Source organism: Bicyclus anynana, chromosome 4 (assembly GCF_947172395.1).
Source record: "Bicyclus anynana chromosome 4, ilBicAnyn1.1, whole genome shotgun sequence".
Taxonomy (NCBI): Eukaryota; Metazoa; Arthropoda; class Insecta; order Lepidoptera; family Nymphalidae; genus Bicyclus; species Bicyclus anynana.
Genome location: NC_069086.1, coordinates 3,567,098 through 3,588,328, shown reverse-complemented (window position 1 = coordinate 3,588,328; position 21,231 = coordinate 3,567,098). Strand labels below are relative to the sequence as shown.

The following is a 21,231-nucleotide window of genomic DNA, read 5'->3' as shown; positions in this document are numbered from 1 at the left end:
GATCCTAAGATTTATTCACCTAAATTAAAACGATGTTAGATTTTTATTGATTTTTCTTGTTATATTCCACAAGTAAGCCCTTGACAGAGATCGTACATGATGTTAAGGGACGATCCAGTCTAACAGTGAAATTCATAGATGTTTTGGGGGCGCCCCCAACGAATCGTTCACCCACTGGGTGTCGAATTTAAACTCTATGCGTTTGAGAATTCGACACTTATCGGGTGAATGGCCCGCTGGGGGAGCCCCTGCAACGTCTATGAATTCCACTTTAAGATGGAAGCCGACTTACTTGGAAGAGGTACAAGAGTTTCTTTGTTTGTATACAATATTATTTTTGTGCAAGTAATACTTTTCTTTTTATTGTTAGGTGGACAATCAGCTTGATAACTGTTACAACTAGAACAACAACAATAAAACAACATACAAACTTAAAATATAAGACGCATTTATGTTCATCAAAAATGTATAAAAATTATTAACATAAGTATAAATTAGAGTAAGAGTAGGTCACGAGGTGTATCGGCAGTAACTGTTATAAACAAACTATGTTAATGTTCCAACTTATTAACCTAAATTTTTGTATTTCCATTGGCATAACTAATAATCATTTTTATAAAAATACTGATTTGTTAACGTAGTAAAAACAACAATTATATTTATTTCTTTGGAATGTATAAAAGGCTTTCAATAATGGGAAATACGAAAACTAATTCACAGGTGGGTGGACTTTACTCGCAAAGCTTCCTATAATATTGCCAGGCGGGTAATAGTTAGCTACAACGTAAACTTGACCTTCCTTGGTTCTAGCAACACCCACGCCGACTTCCTTGCTGTCTTCCCACACGACCTGGGTGAAATGTCCGGAACCTAAATTATTCGGCTCCTTACCAAACGCGTGGCATTTGATTTCACTGTACCATTTATCTACAGGAGCTCTTCCAGTTAGGGTAAAGTTAGGATCGCTCGACCATGCGTAGAATATGTTTTCACCATATTCATTTTGATCACGGTGTTCTACTTTGGCTTTTTTAGCTATAGCCTTGGCCCATTCTTCAGCATATTTACATAATTTCTTATTGAGTTCCAGTGGCGGCACTTTATGTTTAGCTCTATATTCATTGTGGGCTTGCAGAAACTCATCTTCAAACTTACTGTCTGATATTGAAGTTGATCTAAATATAGTGACCAAATCTGATGCATAATCACTTAGATTTTTACTGTTTCTATGATTAGGTGATGGTGGTGATAAATTATTGTTTGACTCTCTAGAAGTTGTTGAACTGTAAGTGGATGTGGAACGGAATTGCATAAACCCGGCTGGTGGGACGTTTTTAACGAATTGTCCACTGAAGTTGCCAGGAGGATAGTAATTGGCGACAACGTAGAGTTTACCAGATTTGCTCTTAGCGTTGCCCACGCCTAGCTCTCTAGTGTCTCTCCATATGATCTGTGTGAAATGTCCACAGTTTAATACATCGGGTTCCTTTCCAAAGGAATAGTCATTGATTTCGCTGTACCATCTGTCGACGCAATCTTTCGCTCGTATTTTTACATTTGGGTCAGGAGACCAACCGCAATAAACGCTTTCTCCGTACGTTTGATTCACGCTATATGACATGTTATCATTTCTAGCTAGCTCTTCAGCCCATTTTTGGCTTATTTTACTGATTTCTTTATTCAAAACTAACGGCGGAGTTCCATGCTCTCGTCTGTACTCGTTGTGTGCCTCTAATGCCTCGTTCTCGAAGTCACTTGATTTTGATCGGAAGAGTTTACTCTGAAAATAAAAAAATATTTCACATTAGGTCATACATGAGTAAGAAATATTAACAAAGTCCGGTTAACTAATAAAACAATCTTATCAACAGTTTCATAAAAATTCCTTTGTCGCTTGATTTGTTTTTAAAACCTCGACCGATTAAATTATCAATGTTACAACAAAGTTTTATGAACAAATTCAACATAAAAGTGATTAAGACTAATCGACATAATATAGTAAGGAACAAACATCGGTATCACAAATTACTCATACAATTTTATCAAAACTTATTTCCGCTTTTCCAGAATGACTCGATTTCTTAAATGCCACGTAAGACTTTTAAAGCCACCTATCGTAAATTAGTGTGTCGTCCTAAGAAAGACATATTATTTCATAATTTTACGCTTCATTCGAGTTATCTACGAGTTATTTTTCTATCCTTCGGGGACAGTAATTGTTTCTGAATAATAAGTACATTTATTTTGTGCCCCTGACAAAGTGGATGAAAAGTATTCTGCAAGAATATTCCAATTATTTATTATCCAGCGTTTTATTGTATTTTTAGAGCCTAACCTCTGATAATGTTTTGGAACTTATCCGTCACATTGAAAACGGAAAAACAACTTCATATAAGATTTTCTCAAAGGAAAAATATATTATCCATTTAACGGCCCTTTCCCCTTGAAACAGATCTATCAATGACTAATGCACTCTATACATTTCCGCCTTCATAGTAATGGCTTTTCGATAAAAAATATGATATTTCATTTACGTGTGCCTTAACTCTGATTCAGATGTTTTTTTCTGTAGCATTGTATCGTTAAGAAATGACTGTTTGATCGATTGACTTTCGAAGGCATTTGTTTAGGTACTATTTCTTTCTTCGTGACAAAAGATGAAGGTTGAAGTTAGTGATGGTAATTAATCACGATCATGTCTTATGTTGTACTAACCACAAATGCTAAATATTGGCAAAGGTTTGATGACTTGTCTGGTTTAAGATCTTTATTTTTCTCAAAAGAATTACCTTAAATCCGCTTATATGAGAAATACTATGAACTCGCTACAGACTAATTAGACTTAAATTTTATATACAATAAAATCAAAATACTTGATTGCTAAAAATGCGGGTAGTTTTAAAATTACATGTTTGTTACGTAGAATACACGACTAGTTTTAATTAAACAAAGATTATAGCTTACTGAATGCGACATGTGTTACATGACATGTTATTCAATAAATAAAATTTTCATTTGAATTGTAAATCAAAGAAACGGTCAAGTCATACATTTTGACTAAATAATAGGATTTGCAGAGAACTTAAGACTAGATTTCACGTAGAACACTATGTCAATACTTATAATATCTTGTAGAGATATAATTTGTGGCATTAGTATTCGTAAGGGTAATCTATGGATCTACTGAACCGATTTTGAAAATTCTTTTACTATTAGAAAGCCACGGTATTTGTGAGAGTCATAGACTATATTATTTTCTACTCGTATTCTCACAGCAACGGGAACTACGATGATGAAATTGTCATCGGTCATACGCAATATTGATATGATAGAGCTATAAATGTGGTGACAAATATCCAGATCCTCAATCATACAAGTATATTATCATGTATTTAGATCTAATAACTACAGTTTTGCAATTAATCATTACAATTCAAACTGAAGGTAATTTACCCTTTTCTTTAATATTGTTTATCGTGTTTAAATAATAGTTACTGATTAGATTATTTCAAGAATCTTAAGTAGAAAAATATAAAGTTACTAATCTTTCACGATAGTGCTTTATCTTGTTTAAAGAATTTTGTAGTCATACTATTAAATGAAGGAGAAGTCCAAAATAGGGCCTAATATCAGAACGATATAGAAATGAAAAATATACTAAAAATCTTATATTTTTCGTATCTTAGACGAAATAATATGATTGATAACTTAGATGATAAATTAACTTGATCTCGAACGGATCCAGTCAAGTTGTAAATGTACCTTTAAAAAATAATTTAGCTGATTTAGCTAACATACATTTTTCTGAAAATTCTCATGAAATTCTATTATATGACCCAATTTTTTGGGCCCAAGTTTGTATTGAAACTGGGTTTCTTTAGTTCTTTTCTTTCAACCCCTATTTCACCCCCTTCTTATTTTATTTTCGCAATAAAAAGTATCCCATAACCTTCTCCGTATTATGGTCTTAAAGAATTCAGATTCATATGAATTCGTTCAGTAGTTTCAGCGTGATGCCCGAATAACAAAAAAAAAAAAAAAAACACGGACAGACAGACAGTCAAAAAATCCAAAAAAATTTTTTTTAGCTTCAGTATCGAAATCGATTATATAATGCCCCAAACAAAAATTTTCAAAATATCTATAATGTGAATTGGACCTGCTATAGTTGTATTATATTATATATTTTGTAATTCGTAATTTCGTAAATCGTAATTTCGTAACGGAGATGGTTTTCAATTTCATACACTATTAAACCGGTAAAAAATAATTTTCATTTCCCTCATAATATTACGATGAAATGCCAATTTTCTTAAGCACCTAGGTAAGTGCGTACTTATCATTTCCTCTTCCATTTGTGGGTCTCCAAAGTGGGTAAACAAAACTTACCAGCCTTTTATTTCTACGTATTGTAAGGCTTATTACACACGAGCTACAAAATTTAGTTGTAACTAACTACATAATAACATACTTAGATCGTTATTTAATATAATTAGTTTAGTTACCTATAGGTTAGTAGATTTTGAACGCAGTGTCGTGCACAATTTTTTTAAATAGGGTAGGCACTAAAAGTACATATTTGTTTATTTTCTAAATCGAGTTCGTAATGGGTATTCAGAGTCATCTCTGAAATGACTGATTGTAGGTATTAGTAAACAGAAGATGTAGACGTCATAGTATCTTGAATATAAATATGTATGTAAATAAATTGAATTGACAGGTAACAAAAATTTACGTATAGAACTTTGCAAATTACCGCAAATTGTCTGCCAAAACTGCGCTATCACGAAGTCGTGATAACCTAGTAGATATGACCTCTGGAGGCTTAATTCGTAATGATGTTTTGTATAAATCGCAAGTGCGAGTTTAGAATTCACCTCTATTTCCCTCTGTCTAACATGATACTATAGACAGAGAGCGATAGATGCGAGTTCGAAGCTCACACCGTCGAAGTAATCAAAATATCGTTACAGAATAGCCTCTCTGCTTCCGATTCCGGAGGGCGTAGGTGGAAATCTGGTTCGAAGCATGCACCTCCAACTTTTTAGTTATTTGCATTTGAAATTAAATATCACGTGGCTCAAACGGTGAAGGAAAAACATTGTGAAAAAACCTGCATATCTGAGAATGTGCTTAATTTTGTTCATGTGTGAAACCAATTGGGCCAGCGTGGTGGACTATTGGTCTAAACTTTCTCATTCTGAGAGGAGACTAGTGTTCAGCGGTGATAAAGATAAAATTGTCAGCCAGTCTGTAACTGGCTTTAGGTCACCTTAGCGAACTTTCAATATGACCCGAAGCGTTATGTACACGGACCCTAACACGCCTACGCGTATCTACTAATATTCGAACTTGTGGCATTTCTTTAGAATAGATTATATTTATTTTGACGACCTCTATAATTCTCCCTTGTTGGTCCAGTGATTAGCCTATATAGGTCTAAGGTTCTTAATCATGGCAGGACTCAACATGGGGTTTTTTTAATTCTTAGTAACAGCCAGGAATACTAAACATATCCCATAATATCTTCTAAACGGCTGAACCGCTAGCCCCGAGGTTTCACCCGTATACTATAAGTATACTATAACCTGCCCAGGAGTATGAAAAATAATTGTACCAAGTTTCGTTAAAATCCGTCGAGTAGTTTTTGTTTCTATAACGAGACAGACAGAGAAAAATTTTACTGATTGCATTTTTGACATCAGTATCGATCACTAATCCGCCCCTGATAGTTATTTTGGAAATATATTTCGTGTACAGAATTGACCGCTCTACAGATTTATTATAAGTATAGATATAGAAATCTAGAAACTGAAGCCGATAAACGAGCTTTGGAATAAAGAAACCGAATCCAAATAATTGTCTCGCTTGTCGCCACAAACAAATACACAAAAATATACGTATAGCTATAAAAAATGGAACAATTTAGAAAATAAACAAAAATGGCGCGAGGTGGAAACCTAAACTAAAATGTTTTAAGTCAAGGCATTAATGGTGTGTAGGTACTGTAGGCTCAGACCAATTATAGAAGGACCTGTATCGCATTCATAGTCACGAACAAAATTGTCTGTCATTTTCTGAGGAAAACGAGCTTAAATTTTGTATATATCTTATACTAAACTAGAAGTTTTTGCCCGTTTTTTACACAATTCAATTACACAAAAAGGTATTTTTACGGAGCTCTTTAACCGACGAACACGATTACAACTATTTAACATCGATTCTATACCGACAGTTTTTATAATCGCATTAGATCGTTGATCATATACTTTGACAGAAAAGTAACGTCTAGCGAGGCAGGTCCTATACAATAATTGGTCTGAGGCTGTAGGTCACATAGATGCGGTTAACCACTGGTATAGCTGTATCGAAGAATATAATTTCAGTTATCTACGCCTCAAACCGCCGTCGTTCCCAGCAATATTAATTAAGGATCAAGTGGAACGGTTGCACTAATCTGCTATATTAGGAAGCGCGTGTACTTGGGTCATTGTTATTGGGTCATACCTACATTGTCGTCGTCATCAACCCATATTCGGCTCACTGCTGAGCTCGAGTCTCCTCTCAGAATGAGAGAGGTAAGGCCAATAGTCTACAACGCTGGCCCAATGCGGATTGGTAGACTTAACACACTCAGAAAATTAAGATAATTCTCTGGTATGCAGGTTTCCTCACGATGTTTTCCTTCACCGATTGAGACACGTGATATTTTCTTAAAATGCACACAACTGAAAAGTTGGAGGTGCATGCCCCGGACCGGTTTCGAACCCACACCCTCCGGAATCGGAGGCAGAGGTCATATCCACTGGGCTACCACGGCTCACCTACATTGTACTTGCATGTTTTAAGTTTTTGACAACATCTTTGACGCAGTTGGTAGTGCTGTTCTCAACAGAGTTCCGTGGGTTGGATTCCCAGCTTGGTTCAGTTTAGATATTTTTTAAATTCTAAATTGCCTCAGCTCTGGCTGATCGGCACCAGCCGTGGTTAGTTACCTCTCACCACTCTACTAAATCATCATCATCATCAGCCATTATGCATCCACTGATGGACAAAGACTTTTTTGCATCCAATCGAAGCCAGCCATCCGGAGACCATCGCTCCACCTGGGGAGAGGGGGGGGGGGGGGGGAATCACTTCGTTTTGGATTTTATCCATTAAAGAGATTCCAAGCATAGCTCTCTTCATAGCACGATGAGCGACTTGGAGTTAGTGGACTAGCCTCGCTGTCAGTGTCCTCATTTCGGCGCCGTAAGATATGACTGTAGAACGAATAGCTATATCAGTGTACCTCTACCTTTACTTCCACGTATGCCCGCTTCCACCTTAGACTTGGTCACATAACATCAAGTGAAATCGCAATCAAGGGCTAACTTGTCTTTCAAAATAAAAAATAAAAAAAGAAAGTGTTTGTTAAGTTTATCTCGTACCTATGTCTGTATCTGTGTATTTGTCTGTGGTATCCTAGCTCCTAAACAGATGGAACGATTTGGATGACGTTCTTCTTAATAAAATACCTAAGTTTTGAGAGAAGGTTAACATTTTTACATGAAAGGGATTTCTAATACAAAAATCGTGATTATTTATCACGCGGTCAGAGGTTTTCTAATATTTTTTGTATCCAATTACCTTGTTTGCATTAGTAAAGTAATAAAATGATGTTTCAAATGACGTTGAGATAAATGAGAAGATTTTAATTTTAATGGCTATAGGTACATTACAAATTAAATGTTTAATCCAAATACAAATTAAAACTACTTAAAAGACTCTTTTGAAGAGTTCAAACAGCGAATTTTAATTTGCATTTCCAAGAAGTTTCTCGCAAAAACCGTACACATGTGTTTCTGTTGAGGGCATAATTGAATACGCAATTTCGAAACTTGTTGGACATTCTATACATACCTACATCTCACAAATTTAAATTATCTAATAACATAATATTATATAAATAAATTTTAAAATAAATAATTTTAGTAATTTTCGAAGGCTAGTTAAGACCAAAATGTAACGATATAAAAATGTTAAGAAAATAATTAGTTTTTTTTAAATTCCTGCACATTTAAAATTTTCAAAGATGTGCCTTTTTGAAATTACATATTCAATTGATTTTGCAGTATTAAAAAACCAGCGTGGCGCAGTGGTTGGAAGAAGAGATACTTTAGGATAAACTAGTGTTGGACGTAAATGGAAACACTGTATCTACAAATTATTCTATATTTTACATTCTCATTCTCAAATTAAAATCTTCGTTATCTACCCATATACGGCTCACTGCTGAGCCCGAGTCTCCTCTCAGAATGAGAAGGGTTAGGCCAAGTAGATTGGCAGACTTCACACACGCAGAGAATTAAGAAATTCTCTGGTGTGCAGGTTTCCTCACGATGTTTTCCTTCACCGTATGAGACACGTAATATTTAATTTCTTAAAATGCATACAATGCAAATTTATATAAACATACATAATTATTAGGTACCTAAACAAAGTGAAAAAAAAAACATTTGCTTGCGTACAATTTTCTCAAAAACTACGGATTTATTTGGGGTGTGGAAAATTATTTATTTGTGTTGTTTTGTTCGGATTATTATAGTTCAGAGATACAAAATATTGTAGATGTTTCTGATTTTTTTTTAAGGAAAATAAATGCCACCTCGTTAATTATAATTGACCATTAAAAAAACTGCCGCTACATAAGATCTTGTTAATTGCCTTAACCGGGAAATCGAATCTTGGATCTCAATATTAATAGTCAAACTGCTGGATTAACAATCAATTAATTTACTTTTAATAATGTTACATACCTATCCATTATTAAAGTTCATTTTGCATACCTCAATATATCTTGTTTTGTTAATTGAAAAACTAGTAATTCTTGATAATATCTCAAAATTATTTATATGATTGATAACGACATTGGCATTGATTTTAATTTTAAAAATTAGTTAATACAAGAATAAATGCAATTTTTAAGAATTTAGTTGTTTCCGACTAATCTATTAATCCTACTAATATTATACACGCGAAAGTTTGTATGGATTTTTGGATGTTTGGATGTTTGTTACTCTTTAACGTCGCTACTACTGAAGCGATTTGGCTAAAATTTGGAATGGAAATGGAGTTTATTCTGGATTAACACATAGGCTACTTTTTATCCCGATAAAATCCATGGTTTCCTGAGATTTGCGAAAACTGATGATTTTAATGATATGAATGTTTGTTAATCCTTCACTCCTCGACTACTTAACCGAATTTGCTGAAATTTGGTATTGAGATATATTATAGCATGGATTAACACATGGGCTACGTTTTATCCCGGAAAAATCCATGGTTCCCGAGGGATTTGTGAAAAACTAAATTCCACGCGAACGAAGTCGCGGGCGTCCGCTAGTTTTTAATAAAAGCAGGTACGATTGAATATTCAAAAAAATTACAAATAATAAAATAATATATATTATCCGTGTAAAATTTGTCTAATATAAAATTAAAAATATTTACCATTGTCTCCCTCTAATGTATCCAAACAAAACGAGGAGTCCTTTTCACTTTACGGTTCCTGTCCAATTTGTGCGCCCTACTTTTGTATCCTTGCGCCTGAATGCGAATGCTTCCATTATGAAATTTTGTAGTGTTATCACAATATACACCCGTCCCTTTCTACATTCGTACATCAGAATGAGATGCAACGCGATAACCGTCAACTCACTTATTGTTGAGCCCTATCTGAGATTAAAAAGGAATAGAGTCGTTTGATGTAATCATTTATTTATTAACAAAAATTTTAAACAAACTCAATTTTTTTTTGTTTTACTCCTCTTAACAATAAATATGATTTTAAAATTGGTTTAAAACAGAATAATAACACATTTATTTAAAAAAAAAAAAAATCGTTTGTCGTAACTACTAAAATTAATAAATACTGGTTTTGTATTTTTTTAACGATATATATCATATATATTTTTTAATTATTAGTACATATATTAGAATAAATACATTACAAATTTAAAAAGCGCGTGTCTCGTACGAATTATGGGAAAACACTGATTCAAATCAACAGAACAATGGCCCCGGTTGTAATTACGTTATTAAGCCTAACGGAGTACCGGAAAATGATGCATCGCTTAACACAAAGAGCTCGCAAAAATGCGAAAGTCACGAAAATTGATACAACACGTAGCAAAAACGGCATGACTCTGCCTGACCCGTTCGAATAACGCTGTGTACGTTATAGGCGATTGCTTAGAAGCTCAATATTTAATAAAAAAAATTCAACCGACTTCCAAGTCAAAAAATAACTAACTAAAAAGCAAAAAATAACATCTTACCTATGTGCTACCTTCTGATCAGTTTGAAGGCGGTGCCAAGCCAGTGTTGTGTTTTAATTAAAGCTGTTTCTGAAAGAACCACAGAAATTTTGTAGTTAAATGGTGTTTAATTAAAACATCACTGGCTTGGCACCGCCTTCAAACTGATCAGAAGGTAGCACATAGGTAAGATGTTATTTTTTGCTTTTTAGTTAGTTATTTTTTGACTTGGAAGTCGGTTGAATTTTTTTTATTAAAATTTTTATTTTTTTATTTTTAGTGTTAGCATACCTACTGCGTGTGTACAGTCACAACCTATCTAAATGGAAAGTTCTTATCAATACAAAATTATCAAGTCCAAACCCAAGGTAGCTACTATGAGCCGTCGAGGAGTTCTCTTCACTGTGCTTCGTCTTCATCACCAGACCCTTAATACAGTCACAATCCATCTAGGTGGAAAGTTCTCATCAATTCAAATTTATCAAGTCCAAACACAAGGTAGCTACTGTGAACCGTCGAGGAGTTCTCTTCACTGTCCCTCGTCTTCCTCATCAGACCCTTAATACAGTCACAATCCATCTAGGTGGAAAGTTCTCATCAACACAAATTTATCAAGTCCAAACACAAGGTAGCTACTGTGAACCGTCGAGGAGTTCTCTTCACTGTCCATCGTCTTCATCACCAGACCCTTAATACAGTCACAATCCATCTAGGTGGAAAGTTCTCATCAATTCAAATTTATCAAGTCCAAACACAAGGTAGCTACTGTGAACCGTCGAGGAGTTCTCTTCACTGTCCCTCGTCTTCCTCATCAGACCCTTAATACAGTCACAATCCATCTAGGTGGAAAGTTCTCATCAACACAAATTTATCAAGTCCAAACACAAGGTAGCTACTGTGAACCGTCGAGGAGTTCTCTTCACTGTCCCTCGTCTTCCTCATCAGACCCTTAATACAGTCACAATCCATCTAGGTGGAAAGTTCTCATCAACACAAATTTATCAAGTCCAAACACAAGGTAGCTACTGTGAACCGTCGAGGAGTTCTCTTCACTGTCCATCGTCTTCATCACTAGACCCTTAATACAGTCACAACCCATACAGGTGGAAAGTACTCATCAATACAAATTAATCAAGCCCAAACAAAAGGTGACTGCTGTAAATCGTTGACGAGTTCCATCGTCTGTGTTTCGGCTCCATCATCAGACCAACTCCAAACCTTCATAAAGTTGTAGTGGTTTAAAATACCTTATGGAAACACTAACAAACGCACTAGCCGTCTCTACAACTTTCAAAAGTTCCCCTCAATTTCTCCAGGATGCCACCATCAGATCCTGACATGAAAAAAATGGGACCACCCTGGAAGTAAACCCTTCAAAACAAAAAAAGAATTTTTAAAATCGGTCCATAATTGACGGAATTATCGCTGGACATACATAAAAAAAAAAAAAAAAAAAAAAAAAACATACATACAGCCGAACGTAGAACCTCCTCCTTTTTGGAAGTCGGTTAAAAAGACAAATATTACTTTACTGTTCATCATCATCATTATCAACCCATATTCGGCTCACTACACTACGAGTTTCCTCTCAGAATGAGAGAGGTTAGGCCCCTTATTCACCACGCTGGCGGATTGGCAGACTTCACACACGTAGAGAATTAAGAAAATTGTCACGTATGCAGGTTTCCTCACGATGTCGTCCTTCACCGTTTGAGGCACATGATATTTAATTTCTTAAAATGCACATAAGTAAGCCGAGATAGCCCAGTGAATATGACCTCTACCTCTGATTCCGGGTATAGCTTGGAATCCGTTTCGGGGCATGCAACTTTTCAATTATGTGCATTTTACTGTTACTGTTATATTAAAAATTCAGCGTTTTAAATAAAACCCAAATTTTAAAAACTAAAATTATGTAATTGAAGTTTTTCGTTTCTCTAATAAAAATTATTTCCATCACAGAATATTATTTTAATGTAAAGTAATAGTATGGAATAGAATGGCTAATGTTTGCGTGAAAAGAAACTTGCATGTTGTTCTAGGATAATGATATGGATTTTTGGTAACGTTTGACTTTTATGAAATGAAAATATTGGGTGTTTTATACATATATAAATCGTTTCTTTTTTCGAAAATTTCATTAATTTTATATTAGTCTCAATAACACTAATATTTAATAACTAAAGTTTGTATGTCGGTGAGTGAGTGTGATTTGCTTGATTTACACATAGGCTGCTTTTCAATTCGGAAAAATCCATGGTTCCTGTGGGATTTGTGAAAAACTGAATTCCACGCGGAAGAAGTCATAGCGTCCGCTGGTTATTTATAAATTTTCTTTACTTTACACACAGTTTAAACTAGTATTCATTTTCAATGAACAAGTAAGATCACATTCGGTACCACTGTCTGTACACGCTGTACCACATAAGGTAATTGACTATTCACAAAACTGTTGGAAACACGACTCAGCGTTTGCAAATTAAGCTCAAAATTTTGGAACGTTGTACGAAATAGCTCGCGAGCATAAATTAGGAGCGACGGCTAACGACCTATGTCCTATAATTACGTGTATTATTATACTAAGTGTTGTATGTAACTTTAAAGTAAGTAGTTAATAAAAACGTTCACAAACCTGTCTTGTTTATAGTAATTAGTATGTTATACTAGCGGAAGACCGCGACTCCGTTGGCGTAAAATTCTATTTCTTAACATGGATTATCCGGTATAAAAGGAGCCTAAATGTAAATACTGAGTATAGTCTGTCTCTATTCTAAATATCATTCAGTATATGCGGCGTAATAGTTACAGTAACAATAAATAATTTAAACTGATACATCTGCTTACATAGACAAACTTTCGCCTTTATAATATCTAAATATATATAACTCAAAGGTGACTGACTGACATAGTGATCTATCAACGCACGCATTCTTTAAGAAATAACTTTGATAAATTCTACCCCTAAGGGGTAAAATAGGGGATGAAACTTTATACCCTTCATTTTTAGAGTTACAGTTTTAAAAATTTGTTCATAAATCATTAAAAAAAAATATAAAATATAATGTAAATCAAGAATTTTTAAAATTTAATTCTTAAAGTGATGAAATAGAGGTTCAAAATTTTTACTCCCTTTTTAAACACTTTAATGTATTTTTCCGAGATAAAAATTAGCTTTATAATAGCCTGTTGCTACGAGGTCCTTATTTTATCAGTTTAGATCTAAATAAGATCAGCGATTTAGCCTTATAAAGATAGACGGCACGAAATATTTTCAGTTATGTCCAGATATTCTTTCTGTATTAATACTTGCTAAAACAAAAAATAGTATTTATCTCAATAAAAAAAAATCTTCTCCATGCTTATCATTCTGTATTATTATTTGCTTAAACAAAAAATAGTATTTATCCCAATTAAAAAAAAAATCTTCTCCATGCATTTCTTTATCCATCGTGTTACGAGTTATGATGAATTCTTATCAATGGACGTCGATAGCTGGATTTGATACGCCAGATTGCGATTATAAAACACTAGTGTGTTTTTTTATAATATTTCGTTTTTTTATGACAGCGGTAATAGTACATGATTTAAGTGCGGCAAGTTGAAAATTACAGCCGAGGCGATATTGTAGCTCGAGCCAAAGACGAGAGCTACAAGGAAGCAGAGGCTGTAATTATCAAAGTGCACGTAACTATGTCATGCGAAGTTTTGTAACACATTTGCGAGGAAGCACACTTTCTGAAAATTAATTTGCGTCTTGCCTGTCTTTTTTTCTTACGATGAAATTTGGATACGCGTAGCGATAAGGATAAGAGTTATGGGCATTAATTACTAGCAGACATCTTCGTTCGTTAGAAAGTATATACCTACCTACTGTATCTACTTAATTGTTATACATGCTAATTTGTTTATAAGATTGACATTCCTTACAAAAATATTAAAAAGTAGGCAACGCAAGCGACTTCCTCCACTAAAAAAACACTATGAAATTTCAGTCCCTTTTTAAACACTTTAATGTATTTTTCCGAGATAAAAAGTAGGTACTTAATAGCCTATTACTACGAGGTCCTTATTTTACAATTTTTTATTTATTTTATTTTATATTATTATTTTTACTACACTACAATTTATTCAGTTTTGTGTTTGTGTTTTGTGCAACCAAAGCAGAATTACTGTGTTTGATCCTGAAATACAGGATCAAACACAGTAATTCTGCTTTGGTTGTAATAAGCATTGAGGCAGTTGGACAAGCTCTGTCTGCTAAGCCACTTCAAGAATAAGAAGTAATAAAAAATAAAAGATTAAGATAGATATCGACTACTGGAGATCATCTTTTCTAGGAGTTTTTAAACACAAAGCATGCGTTGCAAGTAATCGACTCCCTTCGATATGTTTTGTGGCATCGTGTCATCCAATAGGGGGTCGATAAACACTGCGCTTTTATCAATTGTTACTATGGAGTTAGTAATAGTTAGTTAGTTATAGTTGTACTATAGCTATATACTATAGCTATACGACACTCCCATGATATGCGGGCGTCGGGAGGGGAAGGATTGCGCGGGTATGAAATCGTGCGCGCGGGGCATCTCTACCGCCCTACGAACGAATTTGCCAAGCCATAACACAAATACGGACTCCGTGGCGCAATGGTATGCGTGCCGCCAAGCGATTTAGCGTTCCGGTACGATGTTGTGTAAAAACCGAAAGGAGTGTGGATTTCAACCTACTGCTTCGATTGCATCCTCACTTAACATCAGGATTGTAGTCAAGGGCTAACTTGTAGAGTATTAAAAAAAAACAAATACTTACAATATAAGGGCATCCTGGAACAATGCAGGGCAACTTCATTTTAGGATCAATTTAATAATTATTAGTCCGATATTTCGCAAACACATCACTTTTTAACACAAAAACTGTTCACAGCAGCCGTCCAAACTCCCTCTGTACTCGTGGCCGACAGTATAATCGGAGATAAGTTTTGTTTGTGATGTGTAGTACAAGTTTCAAGATTATAGATTTATCTCTAGTAATCGCAGGTTTAACTTTGTTGGTGACCTCTTTTTTTAGGGTTCCTTAGACGACTAGGAACCTCTTTAGTTTCGTCATATCTGTCCGTCCGTGGTTACTTATAAATCAGCTATTAGAATTGAGTACATATTAGCAAAAAACTATAAATTAGCTTAAGTATGAACTTAAGTGTGCGGAGAAAATTGCTTCAAAAAATCGTAATTCTCATTATTTAATAAAAAAACTGACCAAGTACGTGTCGAGCCACGAGCAGTGTAAGGTTGGGTAGATTAAGGTATCACTTTTTTTTAAAAGAATATTTGCCATATCTTTTTAAATATGACCAATATTCCTATTCCCCTCCAACTAGTCGAGAAAGATTGTATTAGGAGTGGGTACGACAATAGACCAACGGGGCGGGGATCGAACCACCACCACTCGGTGACAAGTTCGACCTCTCTTACCATTGAGCTATTGAGGCTCATTTTAAAACTATACTTTAATCCCTTATGTGAAATATATCGCTGGCCCTTAAGTCACAAAGAGAATAAAAAAAAACATAAGATACTCGTAGTATAAATTCTAAAATACAATAAATTTCGTTTCATTGTGATAATATGTAAACGCTATCCGCTTTTATCATATACCATACAAAATTACAGTCAAATATTTACCTACTATGAAGATAAGTGAAAGAATTTACAACGTAAAAATCCACTATAAGGTCAATTGTGTGCGTAACCCAACAGATTTTAATAAGATTTGCCTCTTGGTTTACTATTACCAGATATACTTTACTGGAAGTCAACTTAGCGGACGCGCGCGACTTCGTCCGCGTGGAATTTAGTTTTTCACAAATCTCTCGGGAACCATGGATTTTTCCATTAATATTAATCCAAATTATCCATTATCTTTAATCCAGACTATAATCAATCTTTACTTTAAATTTCAGGTGATTCGGTTCAGTAGCCGAGGCGTGAAAGACCATCAAAATCATAAGGTTTTCGAAAATCTCGGAAATCCATTGATTTTTTCGGGATAAAAAGTAGCCTGTGTTAATCCAGAGTAAAATCTATTTCCATTCCAAATTTTAGCTAAATCGGTTCAGTAGTCGCGGCGTTAAAGCGTAACAAACATCCAAACATCCATACAAACTTTCGCCTTTATAATATTAGTAGGATAAAGAAGAAAGACTTTTTGTTTGTTTGTTTGGAGCAAATAGGCTCCGAAACTACTGAACCGATTTTAACTATTTTTTCACTAAAAACTAAATTAACAGAAAGTAAAAAGACATTTATATAAAAATATATTTATATTGACAAAAATCAGAGATCCGTAAGAAAATTGCAAGAAATCAAATTCAACGGACAAAGTTGTGGGCGACCGCCAGTTAAATATAATTTTGTACATTGTTCCAAATTTGAATACAAGACCACAGAGTGTGATTGTTTAACTTTCACAAGTTGGTGTCTGGAGGCAGAGATTAAATAGTTACACGGTACACTTCAATCTTGACTCTACGGAAACTACCGTTTCCGTAGAGAGAAACGTAGAGTTTCAGTTTGGTAGAACGATAGCAAACTTGCAACATTGTTATTTCACACATAAGTAGTTTCACCTGTGTAGTTCCCGTTCCCGTAAGAATATGGGGATAAAAGCTTCAAAAGTGGATTCCAAATATAAGGAAACCATGTCGAACAAATTCACAACATTTGTCAGGACAACATAATTAACAAATTAAACTGTAACCAAAATAAAGCCCGATAATGGCAGAGATTGACCTTGATTGGAGTCTCGCACTTGTGAACGTTGTGTGTAGGGTTATAGACGTCTTTGACAGTTAAACAATACTCCCCTTTTCCACTCAAGTCACTCTCCCCGCCTATCCCAAGTAACCCATAGAGAATTACACAACAAGAAATTGGACGGCTCAAACGCCACAGAATACTGAAGCCGACAGCACGACGAGCACCTTATATCGCAAGTCGTTCCCGCAAACCGATCGGTACCCCTCTCTAACTCCCCACTCTTTATGGACCCAAGATCCGTCATATCCGTCTCAAACTACTATTTCCTACAATAGCATATTACACTCACAAATCGTGTCTTTCTATTGGCAAAAGAATATTCAAAATATGTTCAGTAGATCATACACACACTCAATACCACAAAATTTACAAGAGACATACACAACCTGACGAGTTATAAGAACACTAGCAGACCCGCCCGGTGATGAACTTATTTTTTTTAAATACCTAACCCGACGGACTCAAACCCAGGACTTCGTTTAATTAGTAAGTATATTCATTCTAATGGTTTCAAAATTTACAAGTAACTTTCTGGAATAAAGTGATTACAGTTAAATAATATCTGATAATTTTCATAATACAAATGCAGCTGACATTTGGCCGTTGAAATAACTTTTGAATTATATACTGAATCTCATATGATTTTTAAAATAAAGTTGTTATATTAAAGTTTATATCCACATGAATCTTCGTAGTGCATTGGGCATGCAGTACCATTTTTTGATTTGGAAAAATTAACCTTATCATGATTACAGTAAGGATCAAAATAGTTTCGTATATTTTTAGCTTATTGCCAATAACTTAGATATTACTTGTTATTTTATTATACCCCGTAAAACTTCATAGCTTTGAAGCAAATTCGCTACTATCGGGTAGATAAAAAATAATGGTCGTTCCATTCGCCGTCCTTTTTCCTTATTGTGGTTCCGTATGTGAAAAATATGACCCTCTAACTTAAACAGGATTTATAGAAAGTAATCTTTAACGAGCGTTATAATACTTATATGTACATTCACGCTGGCAGCTCAAAATCGTTTTGCTTGGATGCAAGATGCCTATGTCCAGCAGAGAACGTCCATCGGCTGTTAATGATTATGATGAATACTTTCAGAATCCTGACTTATTTCATAAGGACCAAGAATCTGCGATCGCCAGAGTTACGTCATAATATGAAGGCAGAAAGTCTGTTTGACCATTATCCTATCATTAGGTTAGAATGCTAAAAAAATATTATAGAATTTGCACAGTGGTGGCTTTGTAAGGTAGAAGGTTCCAAGTGCCCAGTGCCTCAATGGTCTAAGTAATGTACGTAATTTTTTGATATATTCCTTGCTATAATATGAGAAATCACGTCGCCAGTAGCCAGCCGGTTAGCATAGCGACAACTCTTCGAAAATACCGTTAAAGGTAGCCAAAGGTTGCCACGAAGTTATGGGTTGCTTTATGGAAACTATCACAGGATCTTAGTCCAAAAATAAATCTAAATCTAAATTTATTTATACATGATAACTTTTAACCCAATAATCGAGATATTTCCTTGCTTCTAAACTAGCTGTCTAAAATGGTTGATTTACTAAAGATTTTTATATTGCCTGTACCAAGATATACGTAAATATATGCATTTTAAAATAATTTTGAAATCAGAGAATAATTCTAAACATACATGATTTTTTTATAATAGCTGCTTTAGCGTTATGTAAGCTAGTCAACCTAAAAGAAAAGAAGAAGAGAAGAAAAAAGGTAAATAAATATCTATGTCACGGAACCAAAATCCTTTTATCACAACTCGCACGGCCGCCATTATTTACAGTTATACACTAGATATCCGTCTTCCATGGCATCCATCTATCCCCGCCTAACGCGGTATATTTAGCCGCTATCTCTTTCTATAATAGCGTGACAAGGACTCATCAATGGCAGACCTGATTGAACGTACGAAGAGGTTCAGCTTTGTATCGAGGAGTTATTATCACTCTTATCAAAATGGTGGACTGGTAGCGAATTAAAAGCAGGCGGGCCCATTTTTACCATCCGTTTTAGTTACAAATGGTTATTAAGTAAATCCTGTATATAAGCCCTCTTAAACTTAAAGCATATTTAACTTCACACTGTATTTGATGCTAAAGGGTCATGTTCTTATAAAAGGTGTCGTGTGAACATATACTTGGGAATGCATTAGATATTTTGTTGTATTTGAACGCTTAAACGTCCGATAAAAAAGCTAGGTAGGTACCTACCTCCGTTAAAACTTAGCATTGGCGATTTCTTAACGATCTTACTTTAATTCATGGTCTATTTCCAGCGTCCAAAATTGAAAATGCAATACTGCTTGAACAAAGGCGTCGTGTTTTAAAAACACTGTCGTGTTAACATATACTTGGGAATGCATTTGTTATATTTGAACGCGTTAAAAAAAGTCTCGTGCAAATGAGGACATTTCAGGTTTATTAGGTTTTATTTCCTCCTGATATGAACCTACAACTTCCATACTATTAATGACGAAGATTTGTCCGCGTAATCTTAACTGCAAACAAACGATCTTACTGGCGCTGTAGATGATTCAGCCTGGAGGTTGGTGTCGTAGAGCACGTTAATTTCAATTTTACGTCCACCACCCTGCATTAAATGAGCATGGCATGATGGTCAAAGCTCCATATGCCCTCTCCTATAAGAAGACAGATCTGCCCTGCGGTGGACCGTTAAAATAGGCTGTATCAAAAAATCGTATTTTATAAAACTTTTCATGTGTTTCTAAAATGTAATACGTAAGTGGATCAAATTAAACATTGCTCATGAATATCCCGGCGCTTTATGGCCCTCGAACATCGCGATGGCTTTGAAAACCGATTCAAAGACATTATCGCTACTTTGCATATCTCAATTGAGTATGGCTGCTAAATAAGCGGATAGTTTGAAGAAATAGAAGTTTGAATTTGAATTGTTTAATAGAAGAGTGGATTATTTTGACTTGATTTATAATATTGGGAGAAAATATCTAGGGCTGCTTCGTCGTGAAAACAGTGCCACAAATATTTAATTGCAATTAAAGTTTATAGCACAAACATCAGATAATAATAATCAATTGGAAGACACGTCACTTATTTATCTAAAGGTACGGTCAGTATGCTCTATACGAGCATGCTTATCATCAGTTTACATTTGGTAGCAATAAGCATGCTATTTTTAAGTATGCTCCTGATTAAGCTTGCTCAAAGCAAACATTCCAATCACACATGCTAATTTGTATTTAACGCTCTCTGTCTATAGTACGTGTTAGACAGGGAGAGATGAAGGTGAGGAGAATACAGAATAGCAATACCGATTGACTAGCATACTCAATAAGCATGCTCATTATTAGCAGTGTTGCGATACACATGCTAATAAGTAGCAACTGCTCAATAGTAGCATGCTTTTGTGCTTGAAATGAGCATGTGTAGCTTAACAGTAATTTGGTTAGAAAGAAACCATGAGACATGTTTTATTTTTTTCGAATATTTAAGTTGTGTCTATCTAATCAGTATTTTTGATGTTGTTGTTATTAAGATTCTTGAAATAAAACTAAACTGTTGTATTTCTTAACGTTCCGCTGAATTTGGAGCCACATCCAACAAAGCTTTTTTATCTTAATATCGTTTTAGATCTTAATAATATTAGATTCATTACAAATGTATGGGAAATGGATTTCTTTTGTCAGATGTTTTAGTCTTTGGCTCGTCGTTCTTTAAACAAGAGATTCCGATTAGATACTCGTATCTGTTTAAAAGGCTGCTTTTAATTGAATTTCTAGTAAATTCTTCAGCTTGAGATATTGCTTTCTTGCTTAACATTATCTGTTTTTTCTATCTTGTGTTTGGACCAAGGCTAAATTTTAGAAATTAAACTATCGTGAGTGTTATTCATATTAATTGATTATAAAACACGGCTAAAACTCACGTGATATCAGGTCGGAGTATGCCCCAATAGTTTCGAACCCATACGGGGCCCTTAGTCATGAGTTGGTTCTTGCATCGCGGCACGATCCAAACTGACTACTCCGACCTAAGTTTTAGCCGTATTTCATAATCAATTAATAAGGCTAAATTTATTAATATCAGTAAGATCCTAATTAGAAATGACCTTCA

General features: G+C 34.7%; 1 protein-coding gene across 2 annotated transcripts; it reads right to left on the bottom strand.

Moving 5' to 3' along the window:
* Window positions 1-431: 431 nt before the first annotated feature.
* On the bottom strand, window positions 432-15,222 carry LOC112043280 (uncharacterized). Of its 2 annotated transcripts, none has more exons than XM_052881428.1 (2): window positions 15,105-15,222; window positions 432-1,780 (listed from the first exon to the last, which is right to left on the bottom strand). In XM_052881428.1, exons 1-2 carry the CDS (start codon window positions 15,141-15,143, stop codon window positions 710-712), a joined length of 1,110 nt encoding a protein of 369 aa, XP_052737388.1. In that variant the 5' UTR covers window positions 15,144-15,222; the 3' UTR covers window positions 432-709. The 2 variants fall into 2 exon arrangements, with proteins under 2 accessions (XP_052737388.1, XP_023934371.2); XM_024078603.2 differs by lacking the exon at window positions 15,105-15,222 and adding an exon at window positions 9,493-9,789.
* Between the last annotated feature and the right edge of the window lie 6,009 nt (window positions 15,223-21,231).

Excerpts from the sequence above, each read along its gene's own strand:
- LOC112043280 (XM_052881428.1), bottom strand. The coding sequence starts at position 15,143 with ATGAAGTTGCCCTGCATTGTTCCAGGATGCCCTTATATT. Across the intron at positions 1,781-15,104 it reads TTCCAGGATGCCCTTATATT|AGTAAACTCTTCCGATCAAA; the intron begins GTAAGTATTTGT and ends TTTTATTTTCAG.